Source organism: Chrysemys picta, chromosome 3 (assembly GCF_011386835.1).
Source record: "Chrysemys picta bellii isolate R12L10 chromosome 3, ASM1138683v2, whole genome shotgun sequence".
Lineage (NCBI taxonomy): Eukaryota > Metazoa > Chordata > Testudines > Emydidae > Chrysemys > Chrysemys picta.
In genome coordinates, this window is record NC_088793.1 from 53,223,918 (window position 1) to 53,248,199 (window position 24,282).

Here is a 24,282-nt window from a genome sequence, read left to right on the forward strand (position 1 = left end):
TGCTTGACACCTACGTTCTTTCTTTTTCTGTCTGTGTTCTCTCTCCAGTGATAGGCTGTCTTGTAACAACAACAAGAAAAGCCTATTTAGCTGAATTTTAAAATCTGTTCTATTCCTAAAGTGTCAAGGCCAAAAAGTGCTCTCATATCTGAAAACATAATTCCCACCATTTTCAATGAGAATTACATGCAAATATCTGAGGGCAGAATTTGACCTTGAATGTTCTTTGAGTTTGTTGCCTGGCTGTAATTAAGCCTTGGATTATTTCTTCTGCTTCTAGATGACTTCTGGGATTATTTACCAGCAGGATTGCTATTCTATTTTTTTAAAATGGAATTATATAAAGCATAGTATTCAAGCACATACTGCTTATACTGTAGTCAGTGACACTGAGCGAAGATACAGAAACGTTAGAGAACTATGCTGCAGTAGAAAACTTTTCTTTGACAACCTGACAGCTGGAAAAGAGTCCAGATACTGGACACGGAATCCACTTTAATGGTACATCTGTTGATGGCTCTGATATCTTAAGTGAACGGACTCTAAAATATAAATGCCAATAAAGCTTTGCAGCATTTGCAAGCAGTTTTTGTCTGGGCCTTGCAGTTTCAACAACTTAAAGGCATTTGATTTTGTGTCAGCCCCTATGACAGCTTAGTCAAATGCCAAAGCAAGTGTTGAAAGTCATCTAAAATTCAGAGATCATGGAAGAATAATAAGCAAAAAGGATCACTTATGGATGCATGTAATGGGAAAATAAAGACTGCAATTTAGTCACTTGTTCAATGATAGACACAAAGTGACATCAAGTCTGATCCAAGACAGGGAATAAAAATTACTGTGTTCTATGAAATGAAAAATATTACATTGCAGGGGTAATTAATAACAGAAAAGATATCACTGTTCTTTGATATGTGACACACACTGCAGAGGTGGACCTGGGGATGATGAACCTGAATAGCAGATGCACATCAAACCAATTAGCCAATGCATTAATGATACTTATATATATATCAGCTTCAGGTTCAGATATATATATATATATCAGCTCTACACAATAGCAAAGAAATGCAAGATGAAATATGTGAAGTTTTCCTTTAAATTAGTTAAAGTATTCTGGATACATTAAGTAAAGATCTTGCAGAACTCCCCTCGAAAATATTCTTAAGGATTAGAATACCGAGAAAGAATATATGAACTAAATGACGAGGATGACATTTATAATTTTTCCTAGTCTGAAAGATCTTATTTTCCTGTGAAACAATAGACAGATATTACAATTCAGATGCTCACATATAAAGCTTCCTTTAAATGACTATGTTAAATAACACTATGGGATTTCTTCAATTCCAGTATCCTAAGTTGGCTGTAAACTCAGATGAAATTCAACTAACCCATTCCTTACTAGTTTTATTAACTTGACTATGAAACTAACAGCAACAATGAAATGTCCATTTTTAGTACACACATTCTTTAATTCTTATACTCCTATGTGTATTTGGTTTTGAATCTCCTGATTCCTGCACATCTATTAACATATAGAAGACTAGAAAATTATTTTGAGAAAAAGTATGCTTTACCAAACAGCACAATATTAACATATTAGACATTTAGAAAGGTGAATCCTATAGCACCTAATGCATGTACTGATGACGAGCCAGAAGAAAAAAGTCTATCTGTTCCAGCTGCTGGTAACACAAGATGGATGAATCAGACAGACTCTCCTTACAGACTAGAACAGAAACTAATGCAGTAGTTGTCACAAAATTACTTTGACAATCATATAAAATGATTTTGCATTCAATCACACAATCACATTGTGTTGCTTGTTTAGTGAGTAAGGGGCATATTTTTTGCTTTTTTTTTTTTCACCAGATCCTTTATTTATATTAATAACCTGTCAATGCTGACTTAATACAGAGAGCAGATAAGAAGTCTTGTGGTGCAAAGATTGTAAACAATAAGAAAAAAGGTTAGGGCAGTTATTTAAATACAACTGTAGTATTCCAACTTCATTGAATCTTATTCAAAGTGTACATTAACTTGACCACCTACAGTTTAAAATAGTATCAGCAATCAAACATAGGTATAAACAAGTGACCAACAGAAGTGCCCTTCTTGGTAATCATTTTAATGTCAGTTTATGAATGTGTATACGTGCATGGGAGAGAGAACATGAACCCAAATGTAACTGATGCCTGCTTGAGTTTGCAAAAGGACTGAAATTATACCTATTAGAGATGCAAACTGCCCCAGTTCATCATAACGAAGTTTTAGCTCAGACACAAAATATTAATAATTCAGATGTCATTATTGTGAGCTATTTCATTAGTGATCAAAGCATATAAGAAAGACGAGGGAGGATCATCTTTTGAAGATTTATACAATCTACTTTGACTGACATCTCTTTTTGACACCCTGAGTGGATGGTGCTTGGGAAATAACTTTGTTTTCCAGTCAAGATGGACACAAGCCTAAGGAGCATAACATAGTTCAGAGGAGCATGTGAACCCAACTAAGGTAGAGCCAAGCATGAGAAGCTCAGCAGATTACACAATCATATTTTGATCACCCACATAGTGCATGACCTTTTGGTGTCTTAGGCTGGGTCTACACTACCCGCCTGAATCGGCGGGTAGAAATCGTCACCATTGGAGATGGTGCTGGTATTTCCCTGGTGGCTTCCCTGGGTCTGAGAGGGGAAGACTATAACCCCCAGGCCACATCTTAAATTGTAGCATTAAATTCAAAGTCTGAAAGAAATTTTTGTTTTAAATCAAAATTTTAATGCTCCAAAGGGCAGAAGCTGCAGAATGCTGTCTATTGACCGTGAGGTGAGAAAAAGATGGATGAGCAGTAGAATAGGGTACAGGAAAGCTAAATGAATTGATCCAAAATGAGAGCTTATCATTGGTTGCCTAATCTACAACTCTACCTAACCTGCAAAAGAGGAGACATTTTTATTTTTTACAGATGTCTCCTTCAGTTACCAAAATTCATAGCACTTAGCAAGGTCAGTTACTATGTTAATTCACAACCAGTCTTAGTTTAGTTACAGTCAACAAAACTTTCTTATCACTTACCTAATCATTTATCTTTAAAGAAACTTGCCTCTGACATCAATCATCTGTCTTGATTATCTGTAATAATTAGGCAGGGCTCACCGATTACTTTTGGGTTTAATTAACTTCTGTTTCAATTTGCCTACAGAAGAGTGTCTACAGGAAGAAGGGCTCTCTCTTACAGAATGTATGATCTCTGTGAGACGTTCTCCACTGCAGAGATTCAACATAGGCATTGCAACTGAACTAATACACTTTTTGGTTACCTTCTTTTGTTTATTTTCAATGTAGAATAAATTATTAATTTTTAATAACTTTGAGCTTTCTTAACTGACTATGGCCTGGCATCCCCCAGGGCATGGAAGAGAACATTTTTGTGAAGCATGGAGTTATATCCCTGAACTTATATAACAAGAAACAGTTATTAATAATTCAGCTCTTTTGGTCTCTTTTCTCTAAACCAAAATTTTGGTAATTTTTTTTTAAAACAACAACACATGACTTGATGTTTAAAAACATAAATTCACCCCTTTCTCGCCTATGCCTTTTTCTAATCATCCCAGGAAGATCTTCATTTTACTGAAAAGACTTGGAATTAAATTTATAAAAGTATATTAGAAATGTAGTTTGCACAGGGATGCCTAAGTTCACCAAAAGATACCCAAGATCTGGAGGTAATATAATTTATCAGTGGATTTGGTTCAGTGTTAATGCTTTATCCTGTTCAAATGACTATAACCCTCAGCTTCCAATATTGAACATTGCTTAGTTAACGTGAAGCATGATATGTGCTGCAAATCAGTGTTAAAGAGCTCAGAATCGTGGGTGGTACAGAAACATAGCAAAGATCAACATAAAAAGAAAATAAATCAACTCAATGTGACACTATTCCTGACACTGAAATTGCTACAAGACGAGGGCTGAAAGACTTTGATCCATGTTAGTAAAGAACTGCCATTTTGGTTTCTTCATAATCCTTTATCTCCTTCTATTACTTATGAAGGATATTGTCTAAACACTCATGCTTTTTCTAAAGTACTTCTCATTGCTATAAAACAGTTTCTCTTCTGAAATAAAATGGCTTGTAATAAACTTAAGGAAAGTGTTAACACTTGCCACTGTGAAATCATTATGATGTGACTGATAAGAAAAACAAACTATAATTCACATTTGAAAACATTATGTATCTGTCTTAAACTTGAAAAGTATGGAAATACACAGATAAGGATTATACTTTTACTATCTAAGCACAACAGGAGGAAGTGGGTTAACATGAAGGATGGCACCTCACTGAGACTAGATAGTGGAGGCTTAATCTTTAACTATAGATGTTGGGGATTTTTGTGTGTAGTTAAGCTAGATACTCAATCATTTCAAAAAGTATTTTATTACTTTTCACAGGTAATCAACATCAAACTAAACAATGCTCAAACATTAATACAGGTAGCAAGGTATATGTCTTTATTTTTAATAAAATATTCAGTGCACTGGTAGCTTTGCCAGGCTGCTTTCTTTGTCTTTGCCTTCAGGAACAGTAACTATATTGCTAAATGGTGTTCCATTTGTCCTTTAGAATATCTTCAGGCAACATCAATGTAAATTTATTTTATTTATATAATTTAAGACTATTTCTACTTATGGCACAAATACTGATTTATATTGGGTGAAGATCTTCTGCTTTGTTTTCCATTACATTCCACTTCTTGCAGTCATATAATCTGTACAAAGTGAGTGTAAAAAAGGAGTTTAATTACCTGTTCTTCAAAATGGGTAGTCCATACCCATATTCCATAGCCAGTGTGCATGTGTTGGAGAATTTTCTAGTTAGCAGTACCTGTAGTGGTGATGTATGACCTTTGCTCTCTTGTGTGTTCTGTGAAGGTATAAAGGGAGAAGCCTCCCCACTACCTTCAGTTCCTTCACCACCTCCACATCCAGTGACTTGTATCTCTCCCACACATCTGGCTGACAATCACCAGGAGAAAGGAAACTTTTATGAAGAAATAGGAAATGGACTTGTTGCCAGAGGATCAAATGGGGCTTCCATGAACATGGAGAGGACCACACTGAGGCCCCATGCTGGGGCAGGATCCTTAACTGGAGGAAAGAGTCTAGAGATGCATTCAGGAACCTCTTCACCATTGGATGCAAAAAGACAGACGAGTGGTCAATCAGTGAATGTGTGGCCAATATGGCTGCTAGGTGCTTCCACAGTAAGCTTTAGGAGAGCATGCTTGTTTTATTGGTACGGGTACCCCAGAATATCTTGGATACTTTCCCAACCTAGGGAAATGTGGCACCTGATGCCCCCATTAGAGAATTTCATCCATTTCGAGAGGTAAGTGGCCTTTGTCAGTTCCTTCCTGCTATTTATCGGTATCTTCTGCACCACCTTAAAGCATGATGTATTCAAGTCACCAGGCACTGATGAACTACATCCTGGAATACTCAAGGAGCTGACTGAAAAGATATCTAAGCCACTAGTGATTATCTTTGAAAAGTCACTGAAGATGGGAGAGATTCCAGAGGACTGGAAAAGGGCAACTACAGTGCCAAAATATACAAAAGGAAATAAGGACAACTCAAGAAATTACAGACTAGTCATCTTAACTTCAGTACCCTGAAAGACAATGGAACAAATTATTAAGCAATAAATTTGCAAACAGCTAGAGGATAAGGTGATAAGTAACAATCAGCATGGATTTGTCAAGAACAAATCATGTCAAACCAACCTAATATCTTTCCTTGACAGGGTAATAAGCCTTGTGGATAGGGGGGAAGTGGCAGATGTGGTATATCTTGACTTTAGTAAGGTTTTTGATACTGTTTCACATGACCCTCTTATAAATACAACCTAGATGGAGCTACCATAAGGTGGGTGCGTAACTGGTTGGAAAATCATTCCCAGAGAGTAGTTATCAGTGAGTCACAGTCAAGGTGAAAGGCCATATTGAGTGGGACCCCGCAGGGGTCAGTTCTCGGTCCAGTTCTGTTCAAAATCTTCATCAATGATTTAGATAATGGCATAGAGAGTAGTACACTTATAAAGTTTGCAGATGATACCAAGCTGGCAGGAGTTGCAAGTGCTTTGGAGGGTAGGATTAAAATTCAAAACGATCTGGACAAACTTGAGAAATGGTCTGAACTAAATAGGATGAGATTCAATAAGGGCAAATGCAAAGTACTCCAATTTGGAAGGAGCAGTTAGTTGGGCACATGCAAAATTGGAAATGACTGCCTAGGAAGGGATACTGCAGGTAGAGGTCTGGGGGTCACAGTGGATCACAAGCTAAATATGAGTCAACAGTGTAACACTACTGCAAATAAAGCAAACATCATTCTGAGATGTATTAGCAGGAGTGTTGTAAGCAAGACACAGGAAGTAATTCTTCTACTCTACTCCACACTGATTAGACCTCAGCTGGAGTATTGTGTTCAGTTCAGGGCACCACATTTCAGGAAAGATGTGGACAAATTGGAAAGAGTCCAGAGAAGAGCAACCAAAAATGAGTAAAGGTCTAGAAAACATGACGTCTGAAAGAAGATTGAAAAAAAATTGGGTTTGTTTAGTCTGTAGAAGAGAAGCCTGAGGGGGAACATGATAACAGTTTTCAATTACATAAAAGGTTGTTACAAGGAGGAGGGAGAAAAATATTCTCCTTAACCTCTGGGGATAGGATAAGAAGCAATGGACTTAAACTGCGGCAAAAGTGGTTTAGGTTGGACATTATGAAAACTTGCTGTCAGAGTGGTTACATACTGGAATATATTGCATAGGGACATTGTGGAATCTTCAATATTGGAGATTTTTAAGAGCAGGTTAGATAAACAGATGTCAGGGATGGTCTAGATAAATCTTAGTCCTGCCTTGAGTGCAGGAGACTGGACTAGAAGACCTCTCGAGGTCTCTTCCAGGACTGCAATTCTCTGATTCTCTGTGCCTTGAGTACACCAGCGAGGTTGAATACATGGCAAACTGAAGCATCCATGGAACCTGCATATTCCATAGGTTAAAGTCCTATGGTGCCAGAGGCCACAGAGGCTGGTACCAGTAGTCACAGTACCTATACGGGTCAACATCATAATTATTTGAGCCTGGGTTCCCCTTCTCTCCACAGGAGTGGATGGTTATACTGTTGAATCCTGGGATCTGGCTGCAGATATATGCAGGCTCTCCCCTGAGTCTGAGGATGTCAGGTAGCACTCCTCCAGGAGCGGGGGAGCCCTCCCAGGTGTTGATGGAATTGAAGGTTTCAGTCCTCAGGGTACTGTGGGTGACACTGGAGCCAGCAGTCTGTATGATGGCACTGGAGATGGTGCTGGTATTTCCCTGGTGGCTTCCCTGGGTCTGAGAGGGGAAGATTATAACCCCCAGGCCACTTCACTGCTTCATGAGGTGAAGCTGGTCCTGGTACTGGTGGGTGCTTAGCTGATCTTAATACCAATTACGGCACTATGGCTGAAATGGTGCAAGACAAGACTGCGGCATGTCTAGGTCATCTTAGTTAGTCATTGCCCTGGTAGCTTTTGTTCCTCTTTGAAGCACTTTTGATATTGGATGGCTTCACAGTCTTATGAAGCTTAGTGACCAAGCCTTGGAAAGGCATTCTATTAATCTTCTCTCCTAAGGACTTCCACTTGGTGCCCAACTGGCCCCAGTGTTTTCTTAGGTCTGAGGCAGATTTGGGGGGCACCTTGGACCACTTTTGAAAATATCTTTGGTGCAGACTTCAACGACCTCTGGTCTTCCAAAGACCTTGAGGTCTGGATCCTGGGGTACAAGTCCAGAAACATGGACTGCTCTAAAAGGAAGGCCCTCAAATAAGACTTCCTTGAATGCTGAGTCTGTTTTGAGAAGGATCAGCAGTCAGAATGTGCCCCTCGCCAAGGCAGAATTGACACCTCATGTGGACATCATTGAGAGTCATGACAGACTTGCAAAAGGGGCAGTGACTTGTGATGTGCCATGTAAAACCAGTCCCACTGTTAAATGGCAGTCCCAGACAGCCCCAGTGGAAGACTAAACTTACCTAACACTGCCAACCAACTAACTAGAGAGATATGTTGTTCCAACACATGCCATGGAGGGTAGAGACGTATCTTCACCCAATGCATACCCACTAGATGTGTGATCACTCACTGTGGAATATGGTACAGACTATCACTCAAAGAACAATACTATCTTATTTGATAGTGCTTTGCACTTACAATGTAGGCACTTTTAATATGCCCAGACCTTCCCAAAATGCATTTATATGTATATTAACAGTCTCCGAAGAGGATAATGGAAATGTATTTGCTTTTTAATCAGCTAAATATATTTCCTATTTGTATTGTTATAGATTCAGGGCCTTTAAAATGCTGACATATTGACTTTTTAAAGTGTCTTTTTCATTATCCAAAATTGTGAAGGTTGGTGCTCTCACAAACAATATGTTTTCCTTTTTTATGAATTAGATGATATAAAACCAATAAAAGTAGTGAAAGTAGGCATGCATCATCATATTTATATTATAATTGCTAAAATGGATCTAAAAGATCTTGAACTGTCAATAAATTGCTTCCAATTCTGAACATTAGCATACTGCATGGTGGAAAATGTGCTTTTCCCTCTGCTCATTGCCTTATAATAAATGTCTTTCTTGCAATATCAGTTTCTTCAGACTGATGAATGGGAACATTTTGTATTCAATTGGTGAAGTGTTTCCCATAAAGTGTCACAAGCAATATAAAGTAAAAGTCAGTAACAACATCAACTCACATTAGAAATTAAAGTTTTCACAGGGAAACAACATAAATGTATCCATTAGGAAGGAACAACATGATTAACATGCTGAAATGTAAATATTACTTTCTGCATGAAATAAATGCAAGTAAGTGTGTGTATGAAACTGGGAGTCTCCAGGCATGTGCTCAGCTGAAGGAAGAATGTGTGATACTATACATTTCGAAATTAGACTGCTCTATTTCCAGTTTTGTCTATAGTTATTATTGAGCACCATATAGTGCAGGCAATAAAGAGATGTCCTTTGGTCTGGTTTTCTCCTGAGGGAAATTTCTATTCTCAGCTGAGTTTGCAGGAATAATGTAAAACAATATATTGAATGATGCAGACTATGAAACTGTCTCGCTTGGAGCTGGGCCAGAGATGTTGGTTTTTAGACTTTAGTCTCCAAAGGCAATGCTGGTTTTTTTAGATGCCTTCTCTTCTAAAACTATTAAAGGCGAATTGATAATATGATACAAGACAGATCCACTAACAGCCTGAGAGAATTCTATACAGAAAGCTCATCACATTTTAGACATTGAAAACGTGATTTTATATAAAGTGTAGTAACCTCTGTGAAGAACAAAAATTACCGTTATATTGCACTTCAACACCCAGATCATCCTCTCAATCTTATGTATGCTGGAAGCTATATATTATACAAGTCTATTATCACACACAGATAATATGATATATAATTCAGTATATTAGGAAATGGTTTGCTTAATTTCCAAAACATATATAAAATAGGTAATTAAAATGACCAGTGTGGTACTCTAAATATCCAACCTCCAGTATTATTTTATTGACTCAAATGCACTAAAAGCAATGTGTTTACAATACCTGCAAACACCAGTTTTCTGAATATGCTTGTACTTTTAAACAGCTCAGCAACTCTACCATTCAGGAACTGCTCAATTACTAATTACACATACATATTGAAGATGAAAATAAAAGGCAGCATTTGTCAGGTCAAAAAGTCATTTTTGTTCTCCGATCCTTTCACCCAAGTAAATATTCTATATCTTCCTTATATCTCAGGAAATGGGTTTCATCTAGGAGAAAACTGTGATGAAAACCTTTTATTTTTTTTTTAAATCAAACATTTTATGTGGAAAATTTTGATAGATAAAATATGGAAAACTAAAATATTTCAGTTTTGGGTGTTTTTTTTTTTTTTTTGAATTATCAAAACTTTCTCTAGAAAGCAGAAACTTTTCATAAATAATTTTGTTTTGCCAAAACCCAATTTTCTATCGAAAAACAGTTTCAGCAACAACCTTTTAACCAGCCCTAACACAAATTGTACCTGTACTTGGTACTGGGGAAGGGTAACTCTCTATCAGCTATGTTATGTGGTATCCATCTTAGCTTGGGTGGGGAAGAACCCTACCCATAATGTGACACATATGCAAAAAATGGAGTATTTTAAAACAGCCAAAATATCGAGTTATACACACACACACAAACATACACATTTCTCCATGTTAAATGATACCAAAATAGTAAGTATCCATGCCATTGTGGGAGGAGGGAAAGCTCAGTTGTTTGAGCATTGACCTGCTAAACCCAGGATTGTGAGTTCAGTCCTTGAGGGGGGCCACTTAGGGATCTGGGGCAAAATCAGTACTTGGTCCTGCTAGTGAAGGCAGGGGGCTGGACTCAATGACCTTTCAGGGTCCCTTCCAGTTCTATGAGATAGGTATATCTCCATATATTATTATTTGTTTCTGGTGGAACATGTGAATACCACAATGATTTTAGACATATTTCATTACAACTCTACTTGTTAAATAATTGATCATTACTTCTTTATAAATTCCAAATATCAATCCAATATCAATAACTGAGGTAGTAATGCCAGCTATATGGGCCAGGGAAGTCAAAGTCTCAATACTTTGACACTGTAGAACCAAAGGAGAAATTCACTTTGTAGCATTTGAACATAAATCTTGTAATAGAAAATAAATCAGGATTTACTACTGAAAAAAACAGTCAAACTCTGATAAAATTGACACTTTTTTAATAAAACAATATCTGAATCTACCTACAAAACTTACTCTGTATCTACAATGAGTGATTTCTCTTGGCTGAATTCACAAAATATTGATTTTCTTTTGCACTATATAACCTTCTTTCTAATGTGTTTCAGCTAAATATCTGAACTGTTAAAGAACCCATAAATCAAAATAATGTAAATAAAGACTTGAGGTACTTAGTAAGACTTGGATCAAAGGCCCATTTGAATTAACATGGATTTCTCCTCCACTACTCAGGTAACTTTCTGCACTCCTCTTTGACACGGTTGTGGCCATTGCTTATGCAATAATTTTAAAATGCAGAACACAGCAGGTAACATGTTTCTATGTGGCAGCAATTGATATTCAGGGAAGGGACTATACCTGTGAATCCAGGAGGACAGACACACTGGTAGCCTCCAGGCTTGTTGGAGCAGCTGCCTCCATGCAGACAAGGCAAAGTTTCACACTCATTTACATCCAACTCACAGAGAGGCCCATAGTACCAAGGTGCACAATTACAGAGGAACCTTGGGAAAAGGAGAAAAAATGAAAGATAAATCAATACAAACAAACAATATGATCTGTTAAAACATTGTGAACTTTTCCAGATGTTTAGGGTTTGAGTTGTGATCCCATCTCGCCGACCATGTAAAATAAATAACAGACTTCTCTCATTTCCATATCTCTGAAGTAAACAGAACAATTTACAGTTTTTAAATTAGTGGGGAAATTGTGTGCAATAAATGTAGTTGAAGCTAAGAGGAACAACATAATGGTTAGGGTTATTTTGTTGTGTGTCATTTAATTGTGCAGTGTCTTGGCTCCAAACACCACATACAGAAAGTTTGTTTCTTCTTTCTCATTTAAATGTTATTTTTTATTGAAGGTTTATACCAGAAAAGTTCATTGTGTGAAGGCAGAGAATATAGAGATATCACTGTAACTATAGCTCAACATAAAATCATTGTACCTGACTGACTCATATTTGTAATTTTACTCTACACTAAAAACAAATAAAGAAGAAGAAAAGGAAAAAGGACAAGTTGCACCAAAGCCAATTTCTTCTTCTCCTCCATGGCCCAGACGTTGCAAAAAGTTGATTTAATGGGTTATGCTTACATCCTCTTAACACAGGATCCTTGTTGTATGTTCCAGGAGAAGAACAGCCACTCAAACTTTATCACCACCAGCTAAGCTCCCTGACAATATGACACATGTGAAAGATTTCTTCACAAACCCAAATATAGAAATCTTCAGTCCCTATATCCATTCCTTGCAATAGGCCCTAGTATTGCAAAAAGAGTGAAAGAGAAAGGGAAGATTCCAAACACCAATACAAGGCCAAGTAAAAGCTTGCCTAAATGTTACTAATTAAATGAGATAGCCAAATTAATCACTATCAATAATGTGTTTGATAAATACATTAGTTTAGCCCATATCTGTTTGAAAATTATCTACACCCAGCTTGTGATTTTTACCAATCTGTTTCATATCCACCTTCGTTCCATGAAGTAGTTTGCATGAACAAACCTTAGGCTATTAATTTTGCGGGAATTGGTTGCTGTGAGTATTCACTGTCTGTGATTTGGTATCTGTACTGTTTGGCTGGCCAACTAAGTGACATGGTGTTGTTTTCTGTTCCCTTATCAGATGTCATAGATTTAATTAAACTGAGAGTATTTTCTGTGCTCAAAATTATCTATCTTTTTATGTAGATACTTATATGTCCTATATCAGTGCTGTGCCTCAGCACAAACCGGTCATGATTTTTATAAGATGGCTTGTTATTTGCAACTGTACAAGAAATCTCTTGGGCAATTTTTAAAGAGCTTATCGAAGTATCTGCTAGAGTCCTTCTATTGTAACTATTCTTGTGAATAGCTATGACTACTTTGATTCCTGCAAACATCCCTGTGAACAAAACTGTACTTCCCCAGATGTTTGCAAACAACATGCACTGTAAATACCAGCAAAGCCAATGGGTAGAGTTTACTCATAAGAAAGTTTGTGAATCTTTTCACTTAGCTCTAGTTACTAACCTGTTTATAAGATCCATGCAGGTTCCATTGTTTTTGCAGGGTCTCGATAAACATTCATTAATCTCCACTTCACATCGTGTCCCAGAAAATCCAGGTCTGCAGGAGCACCTGGCAAATAAGATGTCCACTGAATGCACAGAAAGTTTCACTTTAATGTAAATATAAAATAAACAATGACGAAAAATATGATTTTTTCAATATGATGTTTGGATCACTATGATCATCAGAAAAATAACTTAGTTATAATTTGGAGACAGTATAATGTTTATACAAACTGTTTATACAAACTGATTATAGAATGACAAACCAGATAATTAAAATATTAGAACAACAATACACATACAAAATACCAAAAGAATGGCAAATTGAATGATAACTTGGCCCTGCATTATAACTGATGGCTTTGTAGTGTGAACAGTTATCCTTACCTGTAACTGTTAACCTCATCTACACAGTGACCCTGGTTCTGGCATGGATGGGAGATACACTCATTGCTGTCAATTTCACAGTAAGCACCTTCAAATCCTGAAATATAAATGATATGGGTATGGATCAGCAATCTCTACTACACAGTGTGAATGTCAGGATCAGTGATAACAAAGACCCAGGTGAACGCCATCTTAATGGAACTTGTAACCCCCTAGCATTTCTTATCCCTCAGCCTTAACAGACAGTGTTTCCCACAGAGAATACAACAAGTCCAATCATACTTTAATGCACAAGATAGACAGATTTAGATGCAAGAAATGAGTACCTTGCTAAATCTTTTTGGGAAATTAAGCCTGTTTTAAGGCTTTGAAAATGCTTTACCAGGAAGTGTGGGAATATCTCAAAAAGAAAAAAAAACAGTTCTGTGATGAATACATTCTAATGTGTAAGTGAATTTGCAGAGATCACATTTATTCAAAGCAGTCAACAGATGAGAAAAATGTTTAATTGGTTTCAACATTCAAATGCATCAAAGAAAGCAGTTCATTATGATTCTTATCTGCATAAGAAGTCACCCATGTAAACACATCATAATACATGACAATTCTTTTTCAAACTAATGAAAGAGGGAGAAAGAGAATATATACAAAATGATTCACCAGAAAGTTTAATTTACTGTAACATATACTACATCTTAAATTGTAGCATTAAATAATAATTTTGTTAAACACAAAACTGTGTTAAAATGATACAGATGGAGATATAAACTCACAAAGGCATAATAATGACTAATACTGAAGTGTTGCATCTAGTAGCCATAATAGAACTTTCTGCAATTAAGGCCTGATCCAAAGCCCAAAGAAGCCAGTGATAATCTTTCCATAGTTAGTGGGGTTTTGGATTCGATTATTATGTAGCACCTCTCACACAAACAACTCAACACACTTTACAAATATTAACATTTTGCCCCTCTGAGGAAGGTATAGCAAGTTAAAGATTGTTGCAGATTGTTAACCTGAGGCACAGTGGGTTAATTGACTTGTCCAAGGACACAGATTGAGTCAGTGGTGGAAGTATGAACCAAACTCAGTAGTTCTGACTAAAAGTCATCTGCTTTCACTTCTAGATAACAATTCAGCTCTCAGGGGGTGTCATAATATCTATACTTCTGGACATTTTGCCTATCTTTAAACAGCAAGTACTCCATGGTTCAGGATGTGTCTGGGCATGGGTTGGTCCCAGCTAGGCCCCATTTTACACACATCCCTCAGTACAGGAGTCCTTGCTTTGGCTGCTTCTGCAGCTGCTCCCCACCAGCTGGAGTTTATGATAGAGATTCATATGCTGTTGTTACAAAACCTAGGCACAATGGATCTTTGTAATTCTCACTACAACTAAGACCCCGATAAAGCCTGCAGTATGCCAACAGATACAAAGAAATCCTGTTTATAACATTGAATGGTTTTCTACAGGTTATCATGGTGCATGGAAATGACAAATGGAAGTTAAGGATCTACAGTAGGCAACAGATGAAATAAAGTAAAGTAAAGTTATGTGTATGCTGATATATTCCTTTTATTGTGTATTTGGCATGCCCGGCACCTACCACAAAACTGACAACATTTAAAAAAAATATTTAGCATAATAACTTTAACTTAGAATCGTCTTTTTTGTGAGATTTCATGTCATAACCCTAAATTAGTGTAGTAGTTTGTGTTTAATTTGCTTTAAATTTATTTTAGCATAAAACAGCTTTCAAGCAACAGGAACCAATATACAAACAAACAACAGAGTGAGTTGCTGAGCAGAAGTGCCCTCGTAATAAGATGGAGCAGAACTGTATTGAACAGATTTAGAAATAATTTGGGCCAATCAAGACAAGAGTGTGCCTGATAAAGATTGTCCTTTTTGCAGGCTTAATTGTATAACAACATATTTAATATTTTCTTGCTCCCTACATCCTCATGCTGTCATGGTTATAAGTTTTTATTAACATGTTGTTCCCATACTAACATCATTGACATGTCACTATGATATGAGATTCACATAACAATGGTGCTCCCATTTAATTAAATTTGTAATAGCTGCATCATTATACTGTTAATGTAGCTACATGGTGCGTGACTTGCACATGTGGAACCTGTACACTTCAGTTGATATTGTAATGACTCCATTACGATGCTCAAACTATGCCATTGTAGCGAAAGAGTCACATCGCAACAGTACTTACACACACATGACCATTGGCATCAGAATGACTCCAGAGCTGTTATGGTGTCTATCAAAATGCATTAGAGCACCATTATAATATCAGAAATGGAATTATAATAATTAAGAAAATAACCACTGACAACTCAGAGGTCTGTTGTTTTCAGAAATGTGCTGAAAGCATTGTTTGAGACTGTATTATATTTCAATATCAGTCTAAAAGTGAATATCTGTGATTTAAAAAAAAAGTAATTTAATGATAGAGGATTTCAAAGTACTTCCTAAAGATGGGTAGACAGTATTATCTGCCTTTTATAGCTGGAGAAACTCAATTACTGAAAAGTTAAAGCCCTTGACCAAGGTCACATAGTGAGCTAGTGACAGAATCTGAATGGACTCCAGGTCAGCTGTAGTTCCATGATTTAACCTCTAGCTCACACTGCAGCCATTGTGGATTTCCTATTTGGTACAGTGTGACCTAGTCATTACTTTCCTCATCACAATTTTGTGCCGTGCTACTTCTTGCAGCAGAAGACAGGTGTTTCTCTTTTGTTTGTAAGTGTTCTTTTGTTAATCCAACCTCTTGGCAGGTCTTTGAACCCTTCATAAAGCTGCTAATATCCTGTTGACTCCTTGTGGCAAAAGCAGTTCTGAATATAAAGGAGTTGGGAGTGATGCTCTAGGGAGAGGAAAATAAAGAGTTATGAGGACAACTCTAGGGCCATCCAAGATCAGAGAAGAAATTTATACTCAAAAGTATTTGTTCGGAGTTTCAAATAAAGCCAAACCCCAGGAAGAGGGGTAATTTCAGAGATTAACTCAAATCTGCATGTTGTGTTGAGGATGGAGTAAGGATTTACCCATTCACAGACTCTTTCAGGCCACAATAACTTTCTCATTCTCAGGAATTCTAAGGAGGCAGGGAAAAATGGAGAAGGAGTGAAACACTGGCAATGTTCTTTTCCATTCCTCACCTCAACCTCTTGATCATGACCACTCAGATCCTATCTGTACATGTATACTAGACCTTTAAATTACATGTTTATAGCAGGTGTCTTCCATCCTAAATGGGACTGAAATTCATAATGAAGTTCATGAAAATGACATTTATGAAATATTATATAAATAAGTTATGCTAATGATTTCACTAACTATGCAGTCTGCACCACCAATACTGAGTGGGCAGGAGAAGCAATATATTACCTGATGTATTTCACAAATCAAGGCTATAGAAAATGCATGGGGATTATTTCTTGTCATTTTTTTTCTAGAAGTCCGTGACACAGACTTCTCTTTAATAAAGGTAATATAGAAACAAATCTCTCTTAGTGCTTATTTCCTGCTTTGTCTGATGAATAAACATTTGGTCTTGATCTAACTTTAGCTAGGGTTACCAGATAGCAACTGTGAAAAAATGGGTCAGGGGGTGGGGGAGGTAATAGGCGCCTATATAAAAAAAAGTCCCCAAAAACGGGACTGTCCCTTTAAAAACAGGACATCTGGTCACCCTAACTTTAGCTATCTAGGTACTTATATGAAATATGTGCTTAAGGATTTTGCTGAATTGAGGGCTAAGTGACTTGCTTAAGGTCACATAGGAAGAGCAATGACAGAGTTGGAAAATTAACCCAGATCTCCTGTGTCCAAGTCCAATGCCTTAACCTCAAGCCTATCCATGCTCTTTTGATCTTATCTTATCAGATTATGAGCACTACCAGATTCCCTATATGATTCTGAAGGAGCTTTTGTCTGGAATTTTAGAGGTTTTAAGTACATACCAACTGCTTCATTCTTGTTTGTGTGACACGTGCCATCAAAACTGCTTAAAGGAGTTGCACTGCCTGAGCACAGGGACTAAAATCCCCAAAACAATGCATTGCTCTTACACAAGTCCTATAACAAACAACTTCATTAAAGTAGCAACAGAAATACTGAGAGTTATATAGATTTCTGGAATGATCTTGAACTGGCCCGGATCCAAATACTCTTGAATTTTGGGGTGAAAGAAACCCGGATGAAGATCTGAATTTTATAGTTTGAACCCTTTTCTATTATTTCCATGTAGTTTGCTAGTGAAAAAAGAAAGGTGAAAAGACTGGAAAGTGGGGCTTGCCTTCACAGTTCGATATTATTGTTCAATAGTGTGATTGGTTATATCAGGTAGCCAGCAGACACTGACAGTATGTTGTTCTTCAGGAGTTTTTCTTTTGATACATGATACCCCAATGACTTTGAACAGCAACAGAAGAGGTGGCAGCTTGTCTCTTTATCTCAGGTTTGGTTGATGAATTGGAAGAACATGAAGAGCCTGTGAGACTGGGACCCATAGGAGTGTCTGTGGCCAACTTTCTCTTTTGTGATTTTCCTTTATTCATTATGTTTGACATTTCTGAGACTGAGTTCTGTTACAGACTAACAGCCTATGCCAATGGGCTAGGGAAATTAGACTTTGCTGAAAAGTAGTACACAGAAAAAGAAAGTAAAAATGTTTAACACTTGAAATAACTAAAAGATGTAACCACAATGTGCTGAGGTAGCTTGTATTTTTTGAATGCAGTCAAATATAAAGTATATGCAATGCAACCAAAGTGAATTTTCTAAAACCAGTAAAAGTATTTTATGTAATAGTTTCACTTTTATTTGTGGTATTTCTATAGCTGTAAAGGATATACATAAAAATGAAAATGGAGTGAGTTATCCAAACCTTGCTCCCTTCAGCCTTCCCCACCTGATGAAGATGTTCTGCAATCATTTCTATGCTAATTGAGGTTGAGTGTTGTACATATAACACTGCATTTAGGCTCAAATTCCACCAAAACCATCACGGTCTTCTCCAACCCATGGCTAAGCATAGTCATTGTAAAAGCAAATCAACGTAGAATGCATACTGCACATACATTACTTTATTAATTATGCTACACAACACAGAAACATAGGTTTCATTACAAAATGTCAGTGGGGCTACTGTATGATGAAATCCCAAACTGTTGAGTTCTCTCTCTGGAATAAATAAGTTTGGCCTTTAAATATCAGGGGGAACAGGTGATAAGATAAAAGACAATGGGGGGGGTTAACCATATATATTTTTGACAGATAAAAAAATGAGAAAGAGAGAGAGAGAGAGAGAGAGAGAGAGAGAGAGAGAAGCGAACTTTGTTGACTTTGTTCCTGCTCTATTGTTTTTAAATACTTTACCTGATTTAATTAAAAAAAAATAATATCCAGATTGGCAAATTTTATTGTACATTTCAGATACCGCTTTAACTCAAGTCTAAAAAGTGGTACTTATATTTAAAAGTAGAAGTTGAAAGTTACAGGCAGCTCTATTTTACTTTATTCCAGGTGTAATTTCCATGCATCTATGCTACAATATATGTATAATTTATGAAGTCAGCACAGTACCAGTCTGAATCAGAGCTCAAGATAATAAGACTTTTTTATTCATTCAAGACAAATGTTCTCTGAGAAAATTATGAAAACAGAGCAGCACAACATTATGCCCACATTTCTCTTATAATCAGGAGAGTTCAAATCCCATACCGCTTTCTTTTTAAAATACAACAGAACATTTTATTTAAAATACTATATGTAAACTATTTCTCCTATGAGGAGAATTAGAAAGACACCAACAGCACTACCTGTGACTAAAACAATGCTTAATCTTATTGGAATATGCACAAATAGGACATAGAAAGGAAATCACTGAATCTCAAAAGATTACCCGGTTAATTTGCTTGCATGGTTCTTTTTTTGCTACTATATGGTACCTAGAGTTTGTGTGTCTCATATACAACTATATGTGTGAGCATTTACTTTAAAGTATAATGTAATCCATTTGAATACTTTATACAAATGTTCCAATACTCCAAACTAACAATTACAGTCCAAATAACTATGGTCCTATGGGACGTTTAAACTTAGAACAATGTATGGATACAGTGTTTTATCTCTAGTACCCTAGCAAATCTACAAATTATTTAATATTTCCTAAGGGAATGGGGGGGAAGAATGGACACAACCTATCTGTTATTTAAACTGAATTAACATATTTAAATATTAACATTACTATTAATTAATGTTATCAGTTGCAAAGGAATTCGCATTCTCTAAATAAGAATTTGTCCAATACATGATACAAAATATATTATACTGCTAAACCTAATTTGTCTCTTGTGTTGTGAATATAATTCATTCATTTAAATTACAAAACAGAATCATTTTTATTTTAGGCAAGCTATTTTGTAAAGTGGTACCAAGCCTGGAACTATGCATCTTGCTGTAATGTATTGTTACCATAATGATCTTTAGTAGCATGTGTACTAAAGTAATAGGCACATTTAAATGTAACTACTTGCTGCCTCTGATAATGCAAATCAGCGAAGCTTGGGATCCAAATTGTAAATCAACAGCACATGTAAATGATCAGATACAGCTCTTCATGACAACGCTTTACAAAGTTTCTTTTCCACATTTCAAAGCCATGTGAGATATTACTTAGACATGACTTAAAATACACACACAGACACACACACACTCCCCTACCTACCTTGCTGTCTTTTATGAGGACAAACTGAACTATCCTTCTGAACTTAAACCAACCTTCTTAATTTCCAAATAAAAATATTTATCTGATCGATAGCAAAGAGCAAATGGCACATGCTGTTGCCTGCCAACAAGGGATTGCAGTCAGAACCCTGTTCAGAAATTCCAGATCTGGTCTTCTCAGGAAATTATCTTTGAAGAGGTGACTAACTACAGGAGACCCTTTCCACTTGGATTTGATCAGATTTCAAACAATGATATAACACAATTTAAGAAATCAATGGGTTTTATTTATCAGTCCATGTTTTACGCAACTTTTGATATCTCGTTAGAAAAAAAGTGGCCTGTGAATAGAGTCCAGGGCCGGCTCGTGGCATGTCTGGGTCTTCGGCGGCAAGTCGGCAGCAGGTCCCTCAGTCCCTCTCGGAACAAAGGACCGGCCACAGAATTGCCACCGAAGAATGAAGCGGCACGGTAGAGCAGCCTCCGAAGTGCCGCCAATTTCCTGCATATTTTTCCAACTTTTGCAAAAAGCATGGAGAACAGCATTTTTAAAATATGTGTTTGTTTGCAACCTGGAGCTTCAAAACTTAAACTGCGCTTTAAGGGGAAAAAATACACTAAGAAAAATTATCAGTTTGCTACTAGCACACTGCAACTTCAAAATTTAGTGGGAAAGAAGGGGAGTAAAAGATGGAGAACTACAGGATATCATACTGATTCTTTTATTATGTGTCCAAGATGTTTTACAGAGCAGACAGTGAGGATGTAGCTCTAAAACATGAATAAGTTGATTATGAAATACTAATGCTCTTATCAGAAACAAATAGAGTATCACAAATATATAAGGTGACATTTCTAATTCCCCTTGAGCTGTGGACCCCAAATGTGGGGCATGGCCTCCTATGGGGTGCGAAGGAATGTTTGAGGGGCACGCAGCAGGGCCTACAACAGCCCCCATTGGGGGAGAGGAGGGAGTATCACCCAGCCCTGCTCTGGAGTGGGGGGCACAGACAGATTCCATTACTGGAAAGTGAGGATGTGACAGGAAAAGTTTGAGCGCCACTGCCCAAGAGAGAGTTTCTGCTAAATTACCTCAGTTATGTAGTTTTATGTAACATATTCAGTAGTCAAATTACTGCATTAGAGCTACCAGGTCTGGTAATATGTTCTGAATTGCTTGCAATTTGTATACACACAGACTGAAATATTTTTTCCTAGTCATAGGATGGCTCAATCCTACTTCCTGCGGTAGTAGTTTTACCATTAATTTTAATGATCCTGTTCCCATAATGTGCCAAAACAGACGTCACATACACACACACACACACACACACACACGGCGAACTCTGTTCCTACCTCTGCTGATGCAGCCAACTGCACATCTCTAAACTTTATGTGGGCCATATAGATTTACACAGCAGAGGAATCCACTGGCTACACATCTGTTTGTGGAGAACATAGCCACTTTCCCCTTCTGTGTTCCATTGCAGAGACTCATGGAGCCAACTTCCAGGAGACCCAGCAGAGCAGTGGATTTCTTCAAGTTTGGGTTTTCCACTGCTTTGCACATCAGTGAAGAATAATTGAGCACCTCTGCTACTTTTGGCACTACTGTTTGCAAACACCTTGCTGAGTTCACTATGAGCCCTAATGTGGTAGGTGCACTTACCTAGAGAGATAACAGAAGTATGATAAATGAAAGACCTGATGAAAAGCTAAAAAAGCCGTTGTATTCAGGGAATTACATGTGTACACTATAGCATATATGGAACTTTCTGTGAACAGTTTGGGGGAACCTGTCTATGTATAACTTACACATTTTCTTTGATATTATAACCTCTATGTAGAACACTAACTCTCAATTTGTAGTCCATCAGCCACGGACTGACAAGGACCCTGGTCATGTTTCATAGACCCTGTCTGGAAGAAGCTACAGAACCAACAAAAGAAGTCATTAATATTTAATGACTATACTCTGGCAAGACAATGGGTATGCTAAGGAGGGTGCCTGAGCAGAGGCAGTAGTTGGAAGAGAGGAAAATCCCTCAAATGGGAACAAGAATCCAGGCGTTACGAGTGACTTTTACAAACAAAGGTGCTGAGAGCTTGAAAACACACAAAGGGGCATGCTTTCTGAGCGAGGGGAAACATTTTGACAGTCACACCAGCTGAAGCTGTAAAAACCTGTAAGAATCAGAGAGGGGACCCCAGGATCTGGAGAAGAAGTTTGAACTGGAGGAGTTACATCCTGGAGAGGGGATCTGTAACCTTGAAAGGACACTGACAAATACCAGAGCAAGAGTGGTGAGGAAACTGAAGTAGGGAATGATACACAGATGTTTCTTATTTTCCATGGATCTGTTTACATCTTGTGTTGTCGAAAGTAAAGAGTTGTTAGTTTCAAAATCCGCCTTCAAAGTCTGTGTCTTATTTGTTGCAACTATCATGTGTCCCTAGAAGTTTTAAGTAACAACTAGAGTACTAACAAGGGTGGAACTCTGAGAAGGTTGTGGTTAAGCTACTGGGTTCTTTTGGAAGTTCAGTCGTAGACTTGGGACCTGGACAGCTAGACTGCAGGGTCCCACTTCTGAAAAGGGTGCAGACAGAGACTATATGCCCAGGGAATGTGCCTAGAAGCCAAAGAAAAAGAAAGTGCTTAGAACCTACACAGACCAAAATTGACTAAAACTACCTGAATGCAGTATTGGGATCCAAACACAGCAGCTGGTGAGTGTCCATCATGGGGGGAAGCTTCATCAGGATTGTGACACTTGCCTATACCCCGGAAGTAATTGTATTGTTTTTCTGTTTGTTTGTTTTTCAGGCTGGGCAGAGTCCTCCCTGCCCTTTCTCTCTCCTGCAAATCCTTCTTATGTGTGGCAATGGTCATGCCCAAGGCAAAGAGCAGACTCTCACTCTTGGATGTGTAAACAGGGGGATATTTATTAGGATTAGAGAGGTTAGATTCCCTCTGTATTTGGCACTGGTGCAACCATTATTGGAATACTGTGTCCAGTTCTTATGCTCACATTTCAAGAAGGTGGCTGATAAATTGGAGAGGGTTCAGAGAAGAGCCATGAGAATGATTAAAGGATTGGAAACCATGCCTTATAGTGATAGACTCAATGAGCTCTATCTTTTTAGCTTAACCAAGAGAAGCTTAAAGGATGACTTGTTCACAGTCTATATGTACCTACAAGGCGAACAAAACAGACAATGAGCTCTTCGGACTCTGAGACAAAGGCATAACAAGACCCAATGGATGGAAGTTGGAGCTAGACAAATTCAGGCAGGATATAAGGATATACATTTTTAACAGTGAGGGTTATTACACATTGGAACAACTTATAAGGGGTTGTGGTGGAATCTCCATAACTGGAATTTTTTAATCAAGAATGGATGTTTTCTTTTCTAAGAAATATGCTGTAGTTTAAACAGGAATCAATTCAGGAAAGTCCTACGGCCTGTGTTATAAGAGAAGGAAATCTACATAATCAATCTTGCATCTGAAGAAGTGAGGTTCTTACCCACGAAAGCTTATGCTCCCAGTACTTCTGTTAGTCTCAAAGGTGCCACAGGACCCTCTGTTGCTTTTTACATAATCATAATGGTGCCTTCTGGCCTCATAATCAATAAGTCTTATACAAGGCTTTTGTTTCTGTGTCAGGTACTCATACTGTGAAGTTTCATATCCACCATGCTTTCCATCCAAAAAACAGACCCTTGGGACCCTGTGTAGGAAAATCATTGTTCCATGGGGGTGGGCCAGTAGTTGAAAGTCCAGAACCATCTCAGTGATGGGCCCTCAGCAAGATGTGTCAAATATCTTTCCTGGGCAGGGAAGATCTCTGTAATGCAGCATAACAGACAGCCTTTGGACAAATCTGAACTAATATGGCTACCTTACCAATATTTCAGGCCAAGTACAAAAGAGACTTCACAATTTGATAGAGTCATATCCCACTCTATCAAATTCCAACTGAAAGCAATTTATTACTAGAAGGGCAGAAAATATTTCCAGCTATGTATCTTTAATACTGGATTTTTATGGTGCTTGTTAAAGCATATTTAAGCAATTATTATATTAATTTAAGCTGTGCCTTTTTGACAAAAATATTCCTGTAGAATACTAGGCACATTTCTTTTCCCCAAGCCTATGGTCCTCAAACCTATATAGGGATGCACGTGAAATAATTTGTGTCAAATTAATA

The 24,282-nt window shown here is 37.4% G+C and overlaps 1 protein-coding gene across 1 annotated transcript in view; it reads right to left on the reverse strand.

The window, feature by feature from the left end:
- Nucleotides 1-24,282, reverse strand: part of LOC135982590 (protein eyes shut homolog) — a 497,350-nt gene that overhangs the window by 252,017 nt on the left and 221,051 nt on the right. Inside the window, exons 12-14 of the mRNA XM_065589961.1 lie at nucleotides 13,318-13,414; nucleotides 12,890-12,997; nucleotides 11,232-11,377 (exon numbers count right to left, since the gene is read on the reverse strand). Coding sequence (XP_065446033.1) covers nucleotides 11,232-11,377; nucleotides 12,890-12,997; nucleotides 13,318-13,414 — 351 coding nt within the window. The remainder of the gene's footprint in view (nucleotides 1-11,231; nucleotides 11,378-12,889; nucleotides 12,998-13,317; nucleotides 13,415-24,282) is intronic.